This window comes from Aethalodelphis obliquidens, unplaced genomic scaffold, assembly GCF_003676395.1.
Source record: "Aethalodelphis obliquidens isolate GAN/ISIS:26980383/991018 unplaced genomic scaffold, ASM367639v1 scaffold61, whole genome shotgun sequence".
Lineage (NCBI taxonomy): Eukaryota > Metazoa > Chordata > Mammalia > Artiodactyla > Delphinidae > Aethalodelphis > Aethalodelphis obliquidens.
This window is the reverse complement of record NW_020838005.1, coordinates 222701-246526: the sequence shown is the minus strand read 5'-3', so window position 1 is coordinate 246526 and position 23826 is coordinate 222701. Positions and strand designations below refer to the sequence as shown.

Below are 23826 nucleotides of genomic sequence, written 5' to 3'. Positions count from 1 at the left end.
CACGTGGGATCAGTAGTTGTGGCCCATGGGCTCTAGAGCGCAGGCTCAGTAGTTGTGGTACACAGGCTTAGTTGCTCCGTGGCATGTGGGATCTTCCCGGACCAGGGCTCGAACCTCTGTCCCCTGCATTGGCAGGCAGATTCTTAACCACTGCACCACCAGGGAAGTCCTCTCTCCACTTTTGTGAAAACCTTTATTCTCTCCAGGGGGTACAGAATTCTAGGCTGACTTATTTTTTTCAACCCTTCAAAACTGTCATGTGATTATCTTCTTTGTTTCCTTGTTTTTTGTTGAGAGGCCAACTGTTACCCATACTGCTGCTCCTTTGAAGTTAATACTCCTTTTATACTCCGGCTGCTTGTAAGCTTTCCTATTTGTCTTGGATTTTCCATGGTCTGATTTTGATGTGCCCTGGTATGGTTTTTTTTTGGTAAACTGTACTTCTTGGGCTTCTTATCTTTCATCAGTTTCGTATAATTCTTGGCCGTTATCTTTTCAAATATTTCTTCCAGACGTCCTCTCTGTCCTCTTTTGGAGTTCCAATTATACGGATGTTAGATCTTTCTAACACGTAGAAAGTAACTCTGTCCTAACTTCTAGAGTTTAGCACTTCAGGGACCCCTATCTGAAAGCCTGGGGCTATTTAACAGGGCCCTTCCTCCTTGGCAGGCTCTGAACTCCAATTTTTTGTGTCCTGAGTCCTGGGAGGATGCCTGAAGTTTTGCTTAGCTTCCCAGCCTGTTGGCAACTGCCTTGGAATTGGCAAATGGCTTAAGGGGAAAAGCAGACACGAGTGTCAGGCTTACCTCGCTGTACTTCCCATCTCTCTGGATTCTTGAGTCGTTGCTGCCTCGATACCTCTCCAGTGTCTTCAGATACATGCTTTTAGGGTTTTACCTACCTTTTCCAGTTGTCCTTGGTGGGAAGGTGTATCTGTTACAAGCTAGTCTGCCATAGCCAGAAACACATGGTACTGTGTGGAAATGACAAGAGATGGCTTCTGCCCCTGGGGCTGAGTGTCCACTAAAGCCTGATATGACACTGGTGTAGAGCACAAGCAGGATGCTATTTTAAAGAGAATCAGAGAAGACATTGATTCTGATTAGGAGCATCTGGGAAGCTTTCCTTGAAGAACAGGAAGGATTGTGACGGACACTTTTCGGAGGGAAGGGGAGGCGTGGGGATGGAGCACGTTGATCGAGGTGGGAAAACTTAAGCCACTCTAGGCTGATATGATTGGATGGGTGACACGTGAAGGGCTGGAGTGAGGGCAAGGAGAGAAGTGTTGGAACTGAAGCCAGGAACGTAGGTATGTTCCGCCTTATAAAGGCATCTGTGTCCCAGGTGGAATTTGGACATTTTTAATATGTGATAGTGGATCATGGATGTTTTGGTAGCTTGGGGTTGACTACTTCTGGCTTTGCCTGCACGAACAGTGCAATTCCGGTGAAGTCTAGCAGAAAATTCCTCTCTCTCTGCTTCTTGATTTTCTCCCTCGTAGAGTAAGAATCCTCATCTCTGGCTACTCCACCCATGTCTCAAGATTCTAGTGAGGCATAGATGAGCTCGTGGACGCCAATGTGCTGGGACAGGAGTGAAACGTGGCCAGGGCGGAGGAGGCGATGAGGGGTCCCTTCAGAGCCACGTACTAGCCTGTCACGCTGTGGTCTGAAGAGGGCCGTTGCACAACTTTCTGGCCTTGTTTGTGAGTCACAGGATGAGGGTGGCTGGATCTCCAGTGAACCAGAGGGCCTTCCGAAGTCCTCGGTCCTGACTGCCCCCTAAAGCTGAGGCATCTCTGCCCCAAAACCCAGGATGGGACCAGGCACTGCCTGGCCGTCCCGACAGATGTGGAACTGCCTCTCTCTGAGTTAGATCATCCCTCCCAGGTGTTCTGGGCACTTATCTGGTCCTTCCTTGTTGGTGGTGTGCCATGAACTGAGTCATACAATTGGCCTAACCCTCTGTACCTGGTTAATAGAGAATGTATGACGCGCTGCTGTAGCTTTCACCTGCTGGTCCTGGTTTCCTCTGGGGGCCCCATCTTCCAAGTCTACTTCCTCTTCCAGGAAATACCCCTGCAGTCCTTTAAGACAGTCTTCCTAGCTCTCTGAATTATGGAAGGATCAAGGTACCTGAACTAAGTTTTTATTTCCCGCTCTAGGACCTCATCCTGGAATTCATAGAGGTAGGCTCCACCTGGGTATGGTGACCACAATCTTGAAAATATAAAAATTTAAAATTTTTATTTAGCAAATGCGCCTGTAGGGCTTATTATGTACCATTCATTTAATCCTCATAACAGTTCTGTGAGCTAGATATAATTATCACACCCATTTTATAGATACGAAACATCAAACAGCAGAGAGAAGTTAAGTATTTTGCCCAAGGTCACACAGCTAGTCAGTATCAGAATGAGAATGCAAACCCAGACTGTCTGGCTCCAGAGTCTGTGATTCCCCCTCCCCCTCACTCTGCTGTCCTGCTCTCCCTTGCCTGATGATGGGCCACTCAACCCCTCTCCTGTTTGGTACAAAGAGCTTTATGCCTCCCTTCTGTGCACAGAGCGGGCTGGACTCAGCCCCCAGCAGCCCTCAGGGACGTAAGCTATGAAAAGGGATGGAATTGTCTCCTGGGCATCGTTGGCTTCCCCAAGTGCTAGAGCAGTGCCTCAGGACTGCTCTCTGGGTCTACTCCACAGTTCAGCTAAGGACAGGCCCTGCGTGAGAGCTGTTTAAGGGACTCTACCTCTGACCTCCTCGTTCAGTGGTCTCAGCCGTCTTGAGGTCCAGAGTATAAAACATAATGAGATCTGGGGTGTGGGTGGGCAGCATGTCGGGGTGTCTGGAGGCCTGGAGCCTGAAAGCAGAGCTATAGGAAGGTTCAGGTATGTGCCCGTGAGTAAGTAAAGATGGAGACTCAAAGCCTCGTAGTGTTATTCTCAGCACCCAGAAGATGCCGTTTCCATCCAGGTCAGCTAACGTCCAGAGGGAGGAAGGCCACCTTACCTGGGAGTACCCGAGCCCTCTTCAACATACACTGTCACATCTGCGTTTCTCCAGCCACTCGGTACCTGGAACCAAATCACCTTTTCATTCCATAAACATGTCTTCCAACCTACCGTGCTCACTCTGGAGGAGCCAAAGAAGGATGAGAAACAAGTCCTGCCCTTAAGCAGTTTGTAACCTCTTTGGGGATATGAAGGTGTCTGGGAGGGGTGAGGAGAAGGTCTAGATAATAAGCCCGCCTTGGAAGGAAGTCCCTGGGGGCTGCTTCAGTAGCCCACCAGAGGGCAATCTCTAGGTCCATCCATGTTGCTGCAAATGGCATTATTCCGTTATTTTTTATGGCTGAGTAATACTCCATTGTATATATGTACCACATCTTCTTTATCCATTAATGTACCTAGTCTTTTTTAAAAAACTCTACTCAAATGGGGGCTTCCCTGGTGGTACAGTGGCTAAGACTCCCCGCTCCCAGTGCAGGAGGCCCGGGTTCAATCCCTGGTCAGGAAACTAGATCCCACATGCCGCAACTAAAGACCCCACGTACCGCAGCCTAGATCCCATGTGCCACAACTAAGACTCAGCACAGCTAAATAAATAAATAAATATTTAACAAAACAAAACAAACAAACCAAAAAACTCTACTCAAATGAAGTCTAAGTGTGCTCTGTTTCCTGCCAGGACTCATCCTGGAAGAAAGCATTTCAAAGATCTGGGAAGGTGGTGGGCAAAGAAGTAGGACTTCCCAGTCCTGTCTAACTGAAGCATAAGATGGGAGAAGAGAAGAGGTTGGAATCCGGAATGAGCTTTCAATCCTAAGCAAAATAGTACGAAATCACTGGCCGTTTTCCAGATGTCTGTAACCCGAACCTCTCCTCTCTTCCAGGAAACTCCTGCCCATCCCTCCTGAGCGCCAAGTGTCCCCCTCCATCAGGTCTTCCAGCCCGAGGACAGGGATGGAGAGACCCGGAGGCTCCTGCCTTTGCGGCTGTCTGTCTGTGCTCGCCCTCCTGCCCGCCCTGAGCCTGGCGCAGTACGAGAGCTGGCCCCACTACCCCGAGTACTTCCAGCAGCCCGCCCCGGAGTACCACCGGCCTCAGGTGCCCTCCGACGTGGTCAAGATCCAGCTGCGCCTGGCGGGCCAGAAGAGGAAGCACAGCGAGGGCCGGGTGGAGGTGTACTACGACGGCCGGTGGGGCACCGTGTGTGACGACGACTTCTCCATCCACGCTGCCCACGTCGTCTGCCGGGAGCTGGGCTACGTGGAGGCCAAGTCCTGGACCCCCAGCTCTTCCTACGGCAAAGGGGAAGGTAAACCGCTCTGCGCTTGGGAACCGAGCACTGGGGTCACCTGGAGAGCCCGGGCACAGGCTTCTAGGGGGATAGCCTGGCAAACGGAGCTGCAGTTACTGTCAAGTAGCAATTCCTGATAATACACCATCTGGGCAGCCTCCGTGTCTGTGCTGGAAGGTGGGAGCGGGGGGGTGCCAGGGAGGGGGACAGTGACCGCCAGTCCTGCGTTGCCCAGGACTTTCCTGGTTTTAGCGCACAAAGCCTGGCAGCCTGGGAAACTCCTGGTCCTGGGAAACCAGGCTGGTTAGTGACCCTAGGGAGCGGCTGAAGTCAGTCTGTGGTTAGCTCTTGAGCCCTGTGCCCTGCCTGGGGCTGCGTCAGCCAGGGGGAGATGGTGCCTTTCTTCCACCCCCTTGGAAGGAGTGCCTTTTGCTCTTTGTCACAAAGGCTGCCCATAGGCTAGTGTCCCCTGACTCTTCCACCCTCCTGTCCCGGTAGAGTTCACACTTTTAATACCAACACGCTGTTCTGGGCTTGGCCAGGACAGGAACCGAGTTGCTTTGGGTTTTTCACTTTGATTGGCTTCTTCTTTCCTCCCTTTTAAAGTCAATACACTGAAAAAAAATTGGGGGGGTGGGTAATTTTGAGGGAGGGCAGGTGTTAGAGCCCAGAACCTTGGGCTTAGTCCTGTGTCCTGTATCTATATGCTTTGTGGGAAGACATTTATCTTCCTTGCCCTCAGTTTCCTAATCTGAAAGTTAGGCTCTCTAAGAATTCTTGAAACTGTCATAGTCTGTGGTCTTAAATAAAAAAGTAGATAAGGGTCAAGGACATTATTTAAAAATAAAACCTGGACTTCCCTGGTGATGCAGTGGTTAAGAATCTGCCTGCCAATGCAGGGGACATGGGTTCGATCCCTGGTCCGGGAAGATCCCATATGCTGCAGAGCAACTGAGCTCGTGTGCCACAGCTACTGAGCCTGCACTCTAGACCCCGCAAGCCACAACAACTGAATCACGCATGCCATAACTGCTGAAGCCCTGGTGCCTAGAGCCCGTGCTCCACAACAAGAGAAACCACCACAGTGAGAAGCCCACGCACCACAATGAAGAGTAGCCCCCGTTCGCCGCAACTAGAGAAAGCCTGTGCGCAGCAACAAAGACCCAACGCAGCCATAAATAAGGAAATAAATAAATAAATAAAATAAAATCTCCAGCTGGAGGGCCCCTCCTTGGGTTAGTAAAGCAAAAGCAGCTCTTCCCCCTGGCCAAGCAGCTGCACAGGTGTCAGCGTGGGCCTGGCTGCTGGAATCAGAGGTGCCCAAACTCTCATCCTGGATAAACGGATTAGTGCCACACCAACGGCATAGCATCCCCTGGGGTGCTATCCCGTGATGTTCAGAATTAAGGTCTGCGCTGGAATCTAGGACTCTGTAACTTTTGGAAGCCTCCCAAGTGGTTGCACATGTAGCCAAGTGTGGGAGTCACTGAAATAGATCATTGTTATGGTCCCTTCCAACCCTTGCTTTTGGTGATTCTAGAAATTATAGGAGAAGGAAATAGCACCTCATACATGTCTCACCTCTGTGTAATTGAATACGTCTTTTTGGAATAACCGGATCAAGACACGGCAGTTAAAGTAAAATGTTCTCTGAAGCTGGCTCTGGGTTCCTTACTATGATATGAGTGAAAGCAGCACAGATGAGTTAGCATACGCCGTTTTAAAACCCATTTGCTGTCTTTGTTACAAAAACTCTGGACACTTCTCCATCCTTTCACATCTTCCCTTATTCTGCTAGCTGAGTGTTCTGGGGGTAACATCAGATTTATGTTTTCTATTCCAGGCTCTCTAAGCCTAATTATTTTATAACAAGTGTTTTCCAATGACTTTGGGGTTTTTCTAGTGACATCTTTATTTTCTTTCTACCCAAACAAAATTTACCTGTCATCAGGTAAGATGGGTATGGTTTTTCCCCATCCCATGTTCACCTGCTCAGGAGCAGCCATGGGGGGGCTGGAGAGGTGAGTTAGCCTGGCTCAAACTTTGCCATCCAAGGATGATGAAGGGAGAAAAGTTCACAGGAGTAGAGGGAATTTTCAAGGGAACGATTAAAATCGCGGTCCATGAAGTCCACACTGGGTAAGTAGGAAGGTACTCCATGGAGCCATTGAAGGACTGGGGAAAGCTGCTAGGATCGATGGGTTGTGGGTTGAGATTGCAGTGCTAGAATGAGTGTGCTAGAAAGATGGAGTTGTAGGTGCAGATGCACAGCAGAAGTGTTGAAATGGCGATTGGGGAGGGAGTGCAATTGTTTGTAATGTCAAGGTCTAAGCTATGACCATGGGATGCTGGCTGATGTAGGGTGGAGGAGAGTCATTGGAGGGAGGAGGTGTAGTAACTTAGAGTATTGGAAGCGTCCTCTCTGGGGCTATTGAGACCATCGAGACTTAGGCAAGAAAAAGTACCAAAGAGAGGAAGGGAGAAACTGATGCTAAAAATTTTAACTGTCATGTCTCTAGGACTTTAAGGATTAGGCTGTCTATGTAAAGCGGTACTTGGTTTTTCATGAGAGACCCTTTAAATGTAAAATGTATTTGAATCTCATCAGCGTCAGTTTAGGATTTTTAACACTGGGTACAAGGGGGTCACTCAGTAAATATTAATCAACTGATTCAGTTGGATTTGGAAGGCAGCTGTGCTCACCACGACATCACCAATGCTGATTCAGATTGACTTTGAAGAATATTAAAAACAGTTAGCATAGTGACCAGTGCCCTGGGGTGTGCTCCGATGGGGTTTAGTCGGCTCTGTGGATGAACTGGAAACACTGCAGGTGAACCTGTGAGAGGCCACCCGCCCAGGAGTGCCACCGTCATCAACTCCTTTGAAGTTCAGGCTGTAGTAATGAAGCTGGGGAGAACATCCGTGGACCTTCTAGGTTTTCCAGCCTAGCCTTTCAATAGATTTTTTCTCCCAAAACATCTCTGAGCTCAGAGAAATCATGGGCCCTTTTAGAACGTTCTAGAGGGGACAGCTGCCCCATTTCTCACCTTCTGGATGGCCTCACAGGCACCCGAACCTCAGATGGTTGCTCTCCTTTGCCTGTCCTCAGATCTGAGGTTAGATGTGATTCCCCCTCACTCCCTCGTTCTTCAGATCAGAGTGACGAAGCCAGCAGATGATCACAGTGGGGTCCTGAAGCGCCTAAGCTGAATGATTTCCACTGCCCCAACAGCCCTGGGGAGGACTGGCATTCAAACAGAATTTTATTTATGATGTTTATCCTCCAAATGATCTGTTAACTTGTTTGTACGTCTCTTCTCCTTTCATCAGGAGAAGGATTTCTTAGATGAAATGAGTGGAAAGAGTAAAATGGAGTTTTGCTTCGGATTGGCATTTTGCATCCAAAGTTTGAGCCCCATCTGTGTCCCTAGTGCCACTTTCCTAGCAGCTCTGAGATGGCACGTACTGAACTGTGCCCGGAAGCACCCCGCATTCCAATAGCAGAACAAGAGCTGGTTGCTTTGGAATCAGAACCGTGTAGTTGTTAGGCATTAAGCATACAGGAAAAAAAAATATCATGAAATCAGGCCAAATGAGTTTATCATGCCTGCATCTGGGGCTAAGTAGAAATGTACATTGCCACTATCTAAGAAGGTAACTGGTGGGAATGCCTAGAGGGTAGAATTATTGGGGGTGAATTGAAGCTTCTTAGGAAAGCAACTCTTTGGGATAATAGTTCCCATTAGCGCTCCAGGGTGCTAATTTCAAATCTTCCTTATCAAAAAGTAAAGCAAAAAAAAAAAAAAAAAAAAAAAAGTAAAGCAGGCCCTGGGGCATCTGTTTTGCAGCGCTTCCTGCTGCTTTTAGCTGTGTGCTGTCCTGTTTCCCATCTCCTTAGCCAGGGTGGTTTCTCTCACTGCAGAGGGAATGAGGGCTCTGTTTCTTTTCACCGTCTCTGTCCATTCAGCAGCTTTGCTACAGAATGTTCCAAAGAAGAGGCCCCGCTTCACACGTGGAGGGTCTTTTCCGTTGCTAGTACTTAGCAAGACAAACATTGGTTTGTCGTTGAAACAGCAATCGATTAGGGAGCATATGTTTCAGTGGAGCTTGATGGCTTGGAAACGAGGCCAAACTGAGAAACCAGTTGGAAAACCTCAGCCCAGATGTTTTCAATAAGCCCTTTGTTCCCCTCAGTATGCCTGAGGTGATCTCCTTTGAGGCCTGAGCAGCCATCTGTCGCAGCAGACATGTCTCAGCGGGGCCTCGAAGTCAGGAGACTGGTCCCGGGTCCCCTCTGACCTTGAAGAACCTCAGATTCTCCTTGGTTTTCTCATCTTTACAATGGGAGTGTTTTTTATCTGCTTTTTCCTCGCATCATGGAAACAACAGAATGCATTGTTTTTCTGACTTACTGGAAGGAGGAAGGAGAAAGGGAGGGTGAACACATACCAGGCACATATGTTATCTCATTGAAGCTCCATGGCGACCTGTTTGTTGGTATCATTATTTTCGCTTGAGAATGGGCTTGGTGAAGCAGTTGACCCAGTCACGTGCTGCCCAAGCCTGAGTCAGAGAGAATTTGAACCCAGGTTTTCTGACCCCATTATACTATAGAGCAGGGGTCCCCAACCCCCAGGCCGTGCACTGGTACTGGTCCGTGGCCTCTTAGGAACTGGGCCGCACAGCAGGAGGTGAGCGAATGAAGCTTCGTCTGCCGCTCCCCAGCGCTCGCATTACCGCCTGAACCATCCCCCCCTCCCCCTGCCCCAGAAAACTTGTCTTCCACGAAACCAGTCCCTGGTGCCAAAAAGGTTGGGGACCGCAGTACTAGAGTCCTCCTGGAGTCCTGAGAAAAAGGGGAGCTTTGACTTTGTTTCCTTTCGTTGCGTAGTAATACTAATAAAACTCACTACTTGAAAACCCTCTAGCGCTTAACATTAAAAAAAATTTTAATTGTGGTAAAACGCACGGAACATGAAACGTACCGTCTTAACCATTTTTCAGTGTACAGTTCAGTAACGTTAAGTACATTCACACTGTTGTGCAGCCCATCTCCAGAACGCGTTTCATCTTGCAGATCTAAAACTCTATACCCATTAAATAACCGCTCCCCAACTCCCCCTCCCCCAGCCCCTGGTAAACACCGTTCTACTCTCCGTCTCTATGATTTTGACTACTCTCAGTACTTTATATATGTGGATTCATACAGTTTTTGCCTTTTCGGGACTATTTCACTTAGCATGATGAACTCAGGGTTCCTCCATGTTGTAGCATGTGTCAGAATGCCGTTCCTTTTTAAGGCTGAATAATATTCCAGTGTATGTATAGACCACAATTAGTCAATGGACACCTAGGTTGCTTCTACATTCTGGCTGTTGTGAATGATGCTGTAATGCATATGGGTGTACTGATATCTCTTTGAGACCCTGCTTTCAATTCTTTTGGATATATACCCAGAAGTGGGAATTGCTGGGTCATATGGTAATTCTATTTTTAATTTTTTGAGGAACCACCATACTGTGTTCTACAGGGGCTACACCATTTTGATAGGAATAGGGTAAGATAATCCAATAGTTTAAAAATCCCACTAAGAGATCATGGACAGAGAGGGAACTTTGGGAGACCCCTGTAAGTTAATGATCACTCAAGAAAGCAAGCTTGCTTAGCAATAAAACCATGCAACAGAAGCACGAGACAGGCCTCAAGACAATAAAACAATGGTAGGAAAATGACACCTGTATCCTGCCACTGAGGTCAGTAAGTTAACAGTTCCTAGGACTTGTTCCTCTGCACGCACTAAAAACAAAAATACAGGAGAAAGATGACATTCCAAAGTAGAAGACCCTCATTATACTGAAACCTGAGATGATTTACCTTATTTTAGCATGGATTGCCACCTTTTTTGCTAATTTCCATAGCGCCGTGACAGTCCTGGTTGGGCCAGAGAGGGACAAAAAACTCCCCCCCGCCCGATGTGGAGGAGGGAATGATGATGGAAGCCTGATGTCTACTCGAGAATGAGGAAGAAGGTGGTCTTCTACCCCCCCCCCCCACTTTTCCTTTGATTATAAAAATGTAGTTCACCCAGCTCTTGGGGCAGCACTCCCTTGCCTACCTGCTTGTATGTCTCACAAGCGTCCTATATTATTATTATTATTATTATTTTGCGGTACGCGGGCCTCTCACCGTTGTGGCCTCTCCCGTTGCGGAGCACAGGCTCCGGACGCGCAGGCTCAGCAGCCATGGCTCACGGGCCCAGCCGCTCGGCGGCATGTGGGATCTTCCCGGACCGGGGCACGAACCTGTGTCCCCTGCACCGGCAGGCAGACTCTCAACCACTGCGCCACCAGGGAAGCCCCATCGTTACCATTTTTTGAGTAACTATGGGCCAATGATAAATTAGGCACATGTCATGCATTATCTCTAATCTGCACACGCCCCTGTCATTCGAGTGTCGTTATTATCCCCACTTTACCGATGAGAAAAGGGAGCGTTGATCAGGATCATACAGCTAAGTGGCTGAGCCAGAATTCCTATCAAACAGCTTAGTATCCAAAGTCCCTGTTCTTCCCATTATACCACGTGCCTTCTGGGCTTAAATCTTTTTTCTATTCTAATCATGTTCAATCTGCCACATCCCTAAATCTCATCCCTCTGGCAAGGGAATCCAGATGGTCTAGAACTGTATGCAATATCTCAACACACTGACCAACTGATGACCACCCACAGCTGCCAGAATTAGGGAAAAACTCTCTTTCTGTGTACGCCCTTGGTGCCCCCAAAGACTCAAACCTGCTCTGACGTGGAGCTTGGCTTCTCTCTTCTCTGCTTCCTTAGGGCCCATCTGGTTGGACAACGTCTACTGCACCGGCAATGAGGGGACCCTCGCAGCCTGCTCCTCCAATGGCTGGGGTGTCACTGACTGCAAGCACACGGAAGATGTGGGTGTGGTGTGCAGTGACAAAAGAATTCCTGGGTTCAAGTTTGACAATTCGCTGATCAACAACATAGAGGCAAGTTATGTGCTCTTTTTTTTTTAAATTGAAGTGTAGTTGATTTACAGTGTTGTGTTAATTTCTGCTGTACAACAAAGTGATTCAGTTATACATATATACATTCTTTTATATATTCTTTTCCATATGGTTTATCACAGGATATTGAATATAGTTCCCTGTGCTCTACAGTAGGACCTTGTCGCTTATCCATCCCATATGTTAACAGTTTGCATCTGCTAATCCCAAACTCCCACTCCATCCCTCCCTCACCCTCCCTCTCCCTTGGCAACCACAAGTCTGTGAGTCTGTTTCTGTTTTGTAGGTAGGTTCATTGTGTCATATTTTAGATTCCACATATAAGTGATATCATATGGTATTTGTCTTTCTCTGTCTGACAAGTTCATGTGCTCTTGATGACTCCTTCATGTGAATGTTTTCCTTCTTCCATGTATCTCACTTCTCACCTATGATTCTGAGAAGTGTGTGTGATCACTTTCGTGGCAGGTGGGGGGACCTAAACCAATTTCATTTGGTGCCAGGGCAGTTGAGGAAGGATTTCTGGAGAAGAGGCTGCTATCAGTGGGGAAAGGGCATTCCAGACACAGAGAACGACTTGGACAAAGACACAAAGGCACGGAAGTGTGAACTGGGGATGAGCAGGTCGGTACCACTCAAGACTGTAATTATGAATGTGGAAATAGTGTGAAATGAAGCTAGAAAGGTCTGTGCTATGTAGAGGAGCTTGCCCTTTGGACTAGGAAGGTGTATCAGCTAGCAACGGCAGTGTAACAAATTATCCCACCCCCCTCATATTTTGCAACAAACATGGATTGTCTTGAATAGCTTCTGAGGGTCAGGAATCCAGGAGTGGTCAGCCAGTTCACTCTGCTCAGAACATCTTATGAGGTTGCAGTCATGTTGTCAACTGGAGCTGGGGACTCCTCTCCCAAGTTGACTCCTGTGGTTGTCGGCAGGTTTTTGCTTCCTTCTGGCTGTCAGCTGGAGGCCTCTGGTCCTCTCCACACAACCTCCCAATAGGCTGCTTGAGTGTCCTTAAGACATGGCAGTTGTCTTTCTCTAGAGTGAGTGACTCAAAAGAGAAAGAGAGAGGGAGCAAAACAGGGAAGCTGCATCTTTCATAACCTCATCTCGGAAGTGATGGGCCATCATTTCTGCTGTATTCTATTGGTCACTCAGACAAACAGTATACAGTGTGGGAGGAGATTACCCAAGGGTGTGACTACAGAAGGTATTGGTCATTTGGGGTCATCCTGGGGACTGGCTGCCCTAGGACAGTTGTCCCAGATCTAGCTGGGGATCAGAATCACTTTTATTTTATTTTAAATACATTTATTTATTTATTTATGGCTGTGTTGGGTCTTCGTTGCTGTGCGCGGGCTTTTCTCTAGTTGCAGTGAGTAGGGGCTACTCTTTGTTGCGGTGCACAGACTTCTCATCGCAGTGGCTTCACTTGTTGTGGAGCACGGGCTCTAGGGGCGCGGGCTTCAGTACTTGTGGCACACGGGCTTAGTTGCTCTGCGGCATGTGGGATCTTCCTGGACCAGGGAACGAACCTGTGTCCCCTGCATTTGCAGGCAGATTCTTAACCACTACGCCACCGTGGAAGTCTCCAGAATCACTTTTAAAATGCACTGGCACCTCATCCCAGACCTCCTGAATGAGAGTCTCCCACTATGGGACCAGGTTATTATTTTTAAGCTCTCTCAGATGATTCTGGTGTTGCCAGCCTGACCCAAGTCAGCATTTGGGAATGGCAAAAGGGCTCGTGACCCTTCTACATTTATGGCTAAATTTCAGATTGATCTTTTCAACAAGTTCTCCAGCCAGAGAACAAAATGAACAAACATATAATGCAGTCCTCTTGTGTGCAACATATTAGGACAGGAAGATGAGGCAGCCAAGACTCCCTCCTCGAGGGGACTCCAACCCCCAAGGGGATGTTGGATCTGCCATGAATCCAGGCCAAGGAGCCTTCACTGTGCTTTAGCCGCCAGCTGACCTCAGGACTAATGCTGAGGAGAGGTGACTCTTGAAATTGCCCTATTTGGTCTCCGGAGGAAGTTCTCCCCAGACTGTGGTCTTTACATTTTCCTCCCATGACTCAGTCTGTCCCAGTCTTTCTCATATGCTCCAGGAGCACACTGAGTATGCTGGGAACTGGTCCAAGCCTGCATAATAGTGTGGAAAAGGATTCCCAGCCTTCTCTCAGCTGGCAGCATGAGACCACACTCTTCAAATGCTGCTGTTTTATTTGGGATAACTAGAAGAGATGGTTGCAGAGTTGATGTACTTTATTTAGTCTTCCAGTTCCTGATGACAACTTTGCTTTACCATGAAGTTTATAATTTGGAGGGTGGACTTATCCAGTCCAGTTTCACATTTTCCATCGCCATTCTTTATAACCTCATATGAAATAATTAGCACCCACTCATATGTATCTCATCTTTCCAATGTTGGAAGCTCCAAAGGGCAGGGCTTACATCTAATTCACCATCATATCCAATAAAAATAATGCTGGGTACCTAACGGGAACAATATCTCGACAATTCCCAAATTTTCTTCTTACCAGAAATGAAAACCAAAGATCATTATCCACTTGGGTGAAGAATATCCTAGGATAGGGCTTCCCTGGTGGCGCAGTGGTTGAGAGTCCGCCTGCCGATGCAGGGGACATGGGTTCGCGCCCCGGTACGGAAGAATCCCACATGCCATGGAGCGGCTGGGCCCGTGAGACATGGCTGCTGAGCCTGCGCGTCCGGAGCCTGTGCTCCGCAACGGGAGAGGCCACAGCAGTGAGAGGCCCGCGTACCACAAAAAAAAAAAAAAAAGAATATCCTAGGATAAAATATCAAACTAAACAGTGATGAGAAATGAGGAGAAGCAAATCATTCCTTCATAGTATTGCCCTGCCTAATAGGACAGTGAACTTATGTGTGACATCTCTGAGGGTTTTTTTTGGCGGGGGGTGGTCCCCAGAAATTTTTTAGTAGTAATTGGATCTAACAGTATTATAATTCTACTGAACAAGTTAAATCAGGGATCTCTAAATTTTGGAATCCCAGTATTAATCAACTACAAATAAATATTAGTCCATATCTATCACCAATGACTGAGATGTTTCTTTCTAATGAATTGACCGTTACATTTCCGAAGTTCTGAAACGGCCAGCAGACCATAGAAAGAGACTTCTTTAGGCTCCTGCTTGAAACCAACAGCTTCAGCAAACGCTGGCCTTGATTCAAGGCCAAATGTGTGACATTGTTAATGGGCTTTTGCTCATCCTACAACCTCAGGATAATCCACATGGATTGTCAAGCAAAGATCCAGGCTTCTGGGCATAAGAAAGCCACTGATAGCTTGAATCAAAGGAGAGTGGGCCAAAATGTTTGTGGGTTTTGGATTGGGAAAATGAGAAGGCTCATCTGTCACTAGAAAAAAAAAAATAATCGTTCTGGCAAAGGACTCTGTGAAGGGCACTTCAACAGAGAAATGTTTATGGAATAGCTCTATGGGCCAGTTCTACTGCTTAGCATTTAAGGGGGAAATAAGATGGGTCATAGAGAAAGCAGAACCTTAATTGGGTGGAATAGGCTGAGAAATGACTGGGAAAAAATACGTTGGCGAGAACTTTCTTATTCTGGAAGGGCTGAGATTCTGTGATAGGAAAGCTTAGTATCTACCTACATTTGTTGGAGGCCTGCTGTACACACGTCATGGTCTGGGACGCCACCGGGGAAAGTAAACATGACCCTTGTCGTCCAGCCCTTATAACACAAGAAGACAAGATGCATGTCTCGGGGAAAGTTGGAAAATCATTCCAAGGCAAGGAGCCTAGGTCCTAAATGAGTTTACAATAGCCCAGAGAGGGCTAGCTGAGGGGAGTCTGGTTTAAAGGGCTGGATAACTTCTGCAACCTCTAAGCTTTGTATTTTCCTAGAAGGCCTCCCTCCTGCTGTCATACGAATCAGACTGGTTACCATGGACCAGACTAGAAGCCTTCCTGTCTAGCCAGGGATGCTGTAGAAATTTTCAGTTGATGAGTAGTCCCCTGTAACCTCTGCCCTTTGATATCTGCTAAAAGCAGGTCATCAACAGGCCTGGATCTCAGGGTGTCTGATGAGAACCTCGAAGAGTTACCAGAAGATTCTGCCATCCAGGACTTTGTGGCTCAAGCTCATGTGTACGGGCAGGGTTGGCCCGATGGGTAGGGAGCCACCCAGACCACCTACCAGGAATATTTGTGGGATGTGAGAAGCTTCTCCGAAATACCTCGTGTAATAGCTGTGTCAGTAGCTTAAGTCATGCAGTCACTCATCTTGGCTAGAGAAATGTTCCCTGTTAGATGTGTGTGGACCAGAGGAAGACATGTAGGTTTGGTGGACATGCAGCTAAGGGGGAGTCGTGACTCATGATACCCAGAACTGCTGATTAATTAGCGTGAACACAGTGGATGGTCTCTGCTGGTGTAGCCCAGGGCTCCTCTCTGCCTTTCCACCATGTATCAGAAATTTGCGTGGAGATTAAAATGTATACTGATAATATTTATAGGAGACACAAAAACTAGGAGGGATTGCTGGGATAAAACATCATGGAGTGAGATTCAGAAAAACCTCAGGAGGTTGAAATAATAGACCCAAACTGGAACATGTTAGGGATGACTATAAGGTCCTATATCAAGGTTCACGGGGGGCGGGGGGTGGGAGCAGGGAATCGCTAAAGAGTAAAAGCCAGGGAAAGTGACTGAAAGCACCGATTATATTTAAAAGATCCCTGAAGGGAACCGGTTGCCTAAAAGCTCAGTACAAGCCAAAGGTATGGTATGGCCGCTAGAAAAGTGAATGTAAACTGATACACTGGGGGAAGACTTATTTCCCTAAACTCCTTGCTTTTTGGACCAAGAACTAAGTGCAGTTCTGGGGTCACCTCTTAACTGTGTCTCCCGGAGGAGGGACAAGCCGAGTGGAGACAGGTCTGGAAACCGCATCATATGAAGAAATGAAGATACTGGGTCAAGAAAAGAGATATGGGGGTGGGGGGAGACATGTCCGTCCTCTTCAACTATTGAAGTGCTACCATGGAGAAGAGTGTGATTAGTGCTAACTTCCAGAACTAAGATGGATGGGGAGGGATTGGGGTGTAGATTTCAGCTCCGTGTGAAAACTCTTTAAGGCTGAGTGATGGGGCTGCACATTTCAACCCAGTCTGAAGACTCTACAACACAGGGGACGGGGCTTACCTGTTAGAGGTGAGCTCCTTGTCACTGGAGTAGCTCAAGCAGGAACTGGATGACCTCCTGCCAGGAATATCACGGCCAGATCCCTACATGGGAAGGACACAGGACGAGGTGATTACCAAGTTCTAAGATCCCTTGTTTCTCTGCATCTGTGAAAACGCACCCAGCCCACACAGGGGGTGCACACTAGCTGGCTATTGGCAGTGCCCACCATTGTGTGAATTGGGGTCATGCATCTTATACACACACAAACACACACACACACAGAGAAGGGATGCCAGCTAGTGTGTGTGCTCTGGATCTCTCTACCGCTTCTCTGGCCTGTCATGACTTTGGCCTTGAAAGCAGACACTTCTCACCTGCACTCTTCCACATCAAAGTGAAAATTAAAGCCCCACTCCTCTCAACTTCCCCTGGTTGGGGGCCCATAAATTTAAAAGCAGCCAAGAGTGAAGTGTCAGGTAATACCTTCTCTGTGTCTTGTGACCCCAGATATAAACAATTACGCTAGTGAAGGTCACGAAGACACCCCATCTCTTCTCACCCTTATTTTGAAAGGGTGAAGCCGGGTTCTATACTATGCACCCTCGTTGACGCCTGGAGACTGGGAACAGATCACAGACCATTATAGATGACCCTCACAGGCCTGTTCCTTCTCCGGAGCACACTGGAATTCCCCAAGCAGAGAGTGGAAGAAAACTGCATCAGTCTAGACCAAGTTCATCCCACTCCGGGATGCCAGAGGCATGAGTCACTAAACCCTGGGGCCTGAATGATGGAATTTCACTCGATGAGCTAACTCTGCTTCTGTGGATTCCTACATCTGCTTGGGGCATCCTCAGGGGCCCCTTGACACTTCATAAATTCCCTCCTAGAGGAGGGAAAAAGTGCCTCTTCTTCAGATGAATGACCCCACCTAAGGAGAGTTCACAGGTTGGGCCCCTGAGCTCCCTGTTGGCCAGAGCACAGAGCGAGTCCACTCGTTTCTTTAAGATGAGTGGGTTGAATTCAATCCCTTCCAGCTACGAAGTCTGTAATCCAGAGGGGCAGTGGTTTCTCCATCAGAATGGCACGGCACACACTCCTTCTGTAAGGGGGAAAATCAGATGATTTCTGGAAAAGTGCTTTGCAGACTATAAAGTGTTACAAGAGATTCTCCTTACCACTGATTCACCAACCTGGGTTCATTTCATCCAGAAAATTAACCGAGCAGGGTCTCCTTTCTCCCCTTCTCTGTGGTCTAAGTTTTAGACCCCAGAGTGGAAGGCAGGACCCCTGAGTCTGGGTCCCCTTGGAGGCTGAGACTTGAAGCTGCATGTCCAGAGGGACTGACCCTTCTTGGGTCTCTGGGCACCTCACTGTAAAACAGCATTTTCTGCAGGAAAATGAGTCTTGGGCCAGTTCTCAAAACCTTCTTCAAAAGAGGGAAACAGGAGCAAATAATAAAATGTAAAATACTGTTAGTTTCAAGTGAATATATCTTTTTTAAACCTGGAAAACAGAGTTCCAACCGAAACTCCCTAGAGTTCAGAGGCTCTGAAATCAAGAGACTTTGTTTCCTGTCTGCGGCGGTGGACAAGTTGGAAAAAGCATTAGATAAGGAGAGATGACAAATCCAGATGCCCTTGTGCACAGCCCTCTCTGCACTGGCTCTTTTGCACATTGCTAAGTCATGTGCTCACAGAAAGGCTCGTGGCTGAGGCCCATGGACTGTTAGGTCAGGGAACATAACGGGTTTTTCCTTTCCTCACCTTCTCACTCCACCTTCTTCTCTGCCCATTATTTTAAAGGTTCTTTTGCAAAAGCAGCTAACGTTCCCAGAATTGATTGGAAATGCCCCGGCTGTGAGATTTAGGGGTGGCCTATCCCCCGAGTGGCCCTGGAGCCCCAATTTCTCCTTTGTGACAGCCGGCAGCCCAGGCAGTCTGGAGGGGCCAGGAGTGAGGGGATGAGGATGGAGCCAGGAGAAGGGTATTCACTTCCAACGGTGGGGAGAATCCGGTACCCCTCCCCTCTGCTCTCTCACCTCCTTCTGGAGGGGCGCTGAGACCTGAAAAAGCTCTTTCTTCTCTTAACCACAGGGATGGAGGCTGTTGTGAATTTTTTAAATTCCAGAAGTGCAGGTTTTTTTAACAGTTAGCTGCTAAATGCTTCAAGGTTTTCCCCTCAGCAGCAGCCTTATCTCCCCAGCATCTGGGGAGGGGGCTCTTAGGGGTGGAGGCATGGAGCCTGAAAGGGAGTAATTAACTCTAGAAAGGTCCAAACACTTCCCGGCCAGGAGTTTCTCCACACCCCCCCCCCCCCCCCCCCCCGCAAGAGGACGTGCAGCAGGTTACACTGGGTGGTTTAAAGAAAGGGGGTCTGTTTTCATCTCTGTGGAGTTCAGAAGGCAGCGGTCCCTCCAAGCTAAATATAGCCCTGCTTCCCCCGAAGGCCACAGGGTAGCTGGCCGGCTTTCCCTCTGTGGCAGGAGGAGAGATGGTAGCAAGTGGGCAGTTTGTGTCGGACCCTTTAGCAAGGGAGTAAAGGGCCACGATGGGAGCCCACAGCGTCTTAATCCCCAGACTTGCCGAACTGGGTCATCGCATGTAGCTCTCCTGGGTTTTCTCTCCCAGCCTACAGAGAGCTTGCGCAAGAAGAGGTATTAGATCCTGTCCGGTGCTAACATTCCATGATTCTGTTTATTGAGAGCCTCTATGTGGTCTGGGCTCACCAGCCACCAACCACAAGGGGAACAAGAGAAGTAGTTCTAGGGTGACCTGTTTTCCCAACGAAAAATAGGTCACTGCATCTGAAAAGCAAAAGGGCGTTTATGCAGCTAACAGAACAGAATATTTGAAATTGTGCACATCCTGGCAGATCTGGGAACCCTATCCCTGGCCGGCGTGCTGTACGCACAACCCTCTGAAAATTATAAATATTATAATTGTTTGCGAGTTGAAAGAAATAAGTAATGTTATACCCACTCATTAGATGAAATCGATGAATAAGTAGCCTTATAATTTGTTATAGAAGAAATAAATAAATGGCAGTATGTACTCCAACATTGAACAGTGTGGACTGGATGGCAAATTCTGTGGCAGCTTGGAAAGGGAGAGGTTATAGAAGAAATAAATAAATGGCTTGAGATCAGTGGGAGGGAGGCTCTATGGAAGAAGTAGGGGCTTGAGCTGGGCTGGAGAAAGCCTCTCTCTGCCCTGGTTGGGCAGATCTGTTCTGTAGGGTGGGGCTCCTGAGGTGACTGGGGTGAAGGTGGTGGCAGAGGGCCCAGGTGGTTCATCCGAATCCCCTCAGCCATGCTGGAGGGGTCAGCGACAACGACTCCCCCCGGCCCCATCCCCATGAGGCTGTTGCTAAGGCAGCTGGATGCCGTGTCTGTTTGTTCGTTCATCCACTACATTTTAATCGGGCAGCCGACTCTATGCTGGGCCCTGGGAATCAAGGGATCAATGAACTGAAAGGACAGTCTTGCCCTCCCCAAATTTGCTGTCCCACAGTGGAGAAAGACGATTTCCCAAGTCATTGCTTTGTCACCCTGGTGATGGTTGCTGGGAGGAGAAGCAACAGGTCAGGTCCCCTACCTGGGAGCGTGGTAGACCGTTTGGCCAGGCCCACGGACTGCCTGATTTGTGGCCTCAACACCCCTGATGGGCCAGAGGGACTGGTTGCAGGCGCAGGTGTCCTTCCAGCTTCCTGCAGGCAGCAGGTCTTGACTGTTCTCCAAAGAAGCAGCCTCTGTTACCCACCCCACTGCTTTCAGGTTGGAAAATGAAACACAGAGCATTGGATTCTCCAGCAGCATTGCAAAGCTCTTGGTTTGTAGGAGGAGGGCCCAGACTCACTGCCGGCTTTTTCCTCTGGTGCCTCAGCATGACCTCAGTTCTCAAGCCATTCCCACCCCGACCCCCTCCGCCCAGACTGGTCTCCATCACAAAGAGCTGAGCCACAGAGATCGCTGCACTGCCTTCCCGCTTGCCTTTCATCTATGTAGCCGGGAGGAATCACTGGCTAGCAGTTTCTTAGGCTGTGAATTTCCGATTTGATCATCAAAAGGGGATAATTACAGTGTAGCCAGCTTCTTCCAGTACAACATGTCTTGGACTGTGATACCCACATACCTAAACCATCTAAATGTGTACTGAGGGTCAGATCAGCTTTTAATTCAGTTTATAACTATTTATTAGCCTCAGATTTCAAGGGGAAAGGGGAGGGTGTTAAACAGCTCCGATGACAAGAGGTCGCATGGATAGAGTGCAGACAATCTCCTTGTCCATCGGTAAATCACACAAGTCGTGCTTATGCTGTGAAAAAAGGCAAGCCTCTCTGTTTATTTTGTACTAAACCCAGAATAAAGGGAGTCTTTATTACATTTTTGGCTGGAGAGCCCAACGTTTCTAGTGAAGCTGAATTCCCGTAACTGGATTTTTTAAAATGATTATTAGTTTGTTCCAAGAATATGTGAGGACCCACGATGTCTCGTGTCTGGCACTCGTTGCCATGGGGAATACAAGAATGAATAAAGCACAATTCTGTCCTTGAGAGACTCACAGTCCGATGAGGTGGCACGATGAAAAGACAGATGGTACAAGGCAGTCAGTAAAGGCCAAGAATGAATTGAGGGACCCAGGAAGCAAATGCTAGAGGAATAAAGGAGTCGAATCTATGTGGATGAGATATTTGGGGGAGGGACGTCCTGGGACGTCACAGCCCTCCACAGGTATTTTTCAAGCGATTGAATGAACCAGACTGTTCCTGAAGGTCAGGAGGATTCTGATCGGTAGAGAGGAAGGAAAAAAGGATTGCGGGGAGCAACTTGATGCTGGGGTTAAAAAAGTGATGTCAGCCTGGCACCTTGAGACTGGAGAAAGGGCACGGAGGGGATGAGGTGGGTCCCGTCAGGAAGGCTCTTGACTAGGAGCATAAGCCCTGGGAGAGCCACGGGAAGGTTTTGAGCCAAACCCACGAACGCACAGCGGTCAGCTGGGCGGATATGCCAGCCGTGTGTGAGATGGACTGGGTCAGCCATTCATCCGGACCGGGGAGACATACAGGGTCCCGTGAAATGACAGAATTGTGACGCTCTTCTCTTACTTCCACTACATACCTGCCTGCACAGTAGAAGTGGGAATGAGAAGGTGACTGAAGGGTAGGAGAAGCACTTCTGGGGCAGAATGGGCCATAAGAGTGAGGAAGAGAGAGGGAGCAGAAGGCATGCGAGGCTTGAGGGCTGCAAGGGCGTCACCTTCCAGCCTGCAGGAGGGAAAGACCCAGGGCATCCTGGGTGCGTTTGGTTTGAGGTGCTGAGGAAGGTGCCAAGATGGCACCTGGGGAAACGGATCTCTATCTGGAAGGCCAGTTTCTAAAAATAGCCAGATAAAGAGAGCTAAGGGCTTTGAGAGCAAGATGCAGGAACCTGTTAGCTGTAGAGGGAAGGAGCTTGCTAAGTAAGCAGCGATTGTGCAGCGCTACCCAGTCGCGTGCTCTAGTTGGGATGACGGCGGACTAGTATATCTCCATCGTGGTGCTCCCACCTGACACCACTCCAAGGATGACTTCTCAGGTGGGAAGGCCTGAGCTGATAAATTATGTAATTAATTATGTAATTAAATTACGACTTCTAGAGGAAAGGAAGGGGGAGAGTTGGGCTAAGATCTGACCCTTGCAAATGTGCCCTCCCCGGGAGGCCACGAGCTTCGTGCTGACTTTCAGAGAAATTGTGAAGTGCGTTCTTAGAGGCTGGGCTGCTTGCCTCGCCTCCCCCTGTGTCTTTCTCTGATGCAATCTCCAACTAGACTTTCAAAACTGGTGATTTTTCCTCATTGGCGACAGCCCCAGGCTGTCACATTGTGGAATTTGCAGTTCATTCACAGATGCGGCAAATGTGAAATGCCATTCAAGCACAAGACTGGGAGAGCAGCCCTGGTGCTTCTTCACTAGCCCTTCTTTCCACCATCCCACTAGTTAAGGCAGGGCAGGGCATGGCCTCAGGGCACCTTTATTTTCCCCTTTGGAAGCCGGTGATAATCACTCCCGGGGGATAGGATGAGTTTTGCGTAGGACAAGCCCGGAAGGTTCTGTGAATTCCTTGGAGGGAAGCCTTTTGGAGAGCCCAGTGAACTATTGCCTCAGGCAAGAGGACCAGCATTCAGACTTTCATTTGAATTTTAAAAAGTGCCAGGTGCATTGCTGGCTTCTGGGCTATTGGGCTTCAGGTAAAACTCACAAGTGTAGAGAGACTTTTGTTAGAAAAGAAAAATGTGTATATGTTTTAGGGTTTCAAATATTCACTTCTCTTCTGAAGTTGAACTTCTGGGGAAAAAAAAAGTCCTAAGACTTGCGGTTATGGAAGGGATTCCACAGCAGTGAGGTCAGGAGGGCCGTTCTGTGTATACGTGTGTGTTTTCCTACACAGAGGTCTCTGAGCAGTCCAAGTGAGCTCCTTAGCCAGCAGCAACCCCTGAATGTGTGCCATGGAGGGTTTCCCTGCCACCCCCTGGCCTGAGTCCAAGGGCAGCTGGGAGGTGGCTCTCTCCCCTCACGTACACTCTGGCCTGACTCACGGCTCCTCCGGGCGGGTCGCAGGGTGGACTTCACATATCAACTTCGAATGGGCAGAGCCCAAAGGGACCCCCCCTAGAAGGCTGAGCCCCAGGCCCTGCCCCGTGTGGATCAGCTCAATACCGGGCAAGGGATGGGGCGAGGGCGGGAGGGTGAGGACCGTACAGAGGCCCGGGGTTATGAGCCTGGGGCACGGGCTTGGAGTCAGAATTTGGTTTTCATCCCTGTTTATCTGCTTCTTGGCTCTGTGAACTTGGAGAAGGTGCAAAACCTCACCAAGTTTCCTCATTTTTCACCTGTAGCACGGGCATACCATTGGCCCTCTCACCGGTTGCCATGGGAATTGAGGAAGGGAATGAATGTAAAGTTCTGAGTGCGGAGTCTGACGTGTAATTGGCTCATATTTGATAAATGAGAGCCCTCCTAGTCGTTACGATTCAGAGCAGAGGGCCCCAGGATTGGGGTGTAAGGAGGAGGCTGGCAGGGCCCGTGGAGGTGAGAGACCGTATTTTCTGGAATGAATGAATGAATGAGGTGGATTTGAGCCCAAGAAGATGGGAAGGAATTGGTTCTGTGGAGGGAGAAGAGGAGAAGGAATGGCAAATGTGATGCTTGCCTGACTGCTCTCCCAGGGCTTTGGAGGAAAACTCTCTGCATCCTCCTCCGCCACATAGATGCACAGACATACACTCCACACAACGCAGAGACACACAGCCCT

At 48.6% G+C, this 23826-nt stretch overlaps 1 protein-coding gene and 1 non-coding gene across 3 annotated transcripts in view; one reads left to right on the top strand and one right to left on the bottom strand.

Moving 5' to 3' along the window:
• The window catches only part of LOXL2 (lysyl oxidase like 2), a 102262-nt gene that overhangs the window by 24810 nt on the left and 53626 nt on the right, over window positions 1-23826 (top strand). Inside the window, exons 2-4 of one of the 2 annotated variants that reach the window (XM_027087863.1) lie at window positions 2973-3069; window positions 3892-4316; window positions 11139-11314. In XM_027087863.1, coding sequence (XP_026943664.1) covers window positions 3962-4316; window positions 11139-11314 — 531 coding nt within the window. In that variant the 5' untranslated portion in view covers window positions 2973-3069; window positions 3892-3961. The remainder of the gene's footprint in view (window positions 1-2972; window positions 3070-3891; window positions 4317-11138; window positions 11315-23826) is intronic. The other variant, XM_027087862.1, reaches the window with a different exon arrangement.
• On the bottom strand, window positions 14430-14565 carry LOC113610197 (small nucleolar RNA SNORA2/SNORA34 family). Its single transcript, XR_003428994.1, has one exon. It is a non-coding gene; the product is annotated as a small nucleolar RNA SNORA2/SNORA34 family (small nucleolar RNA).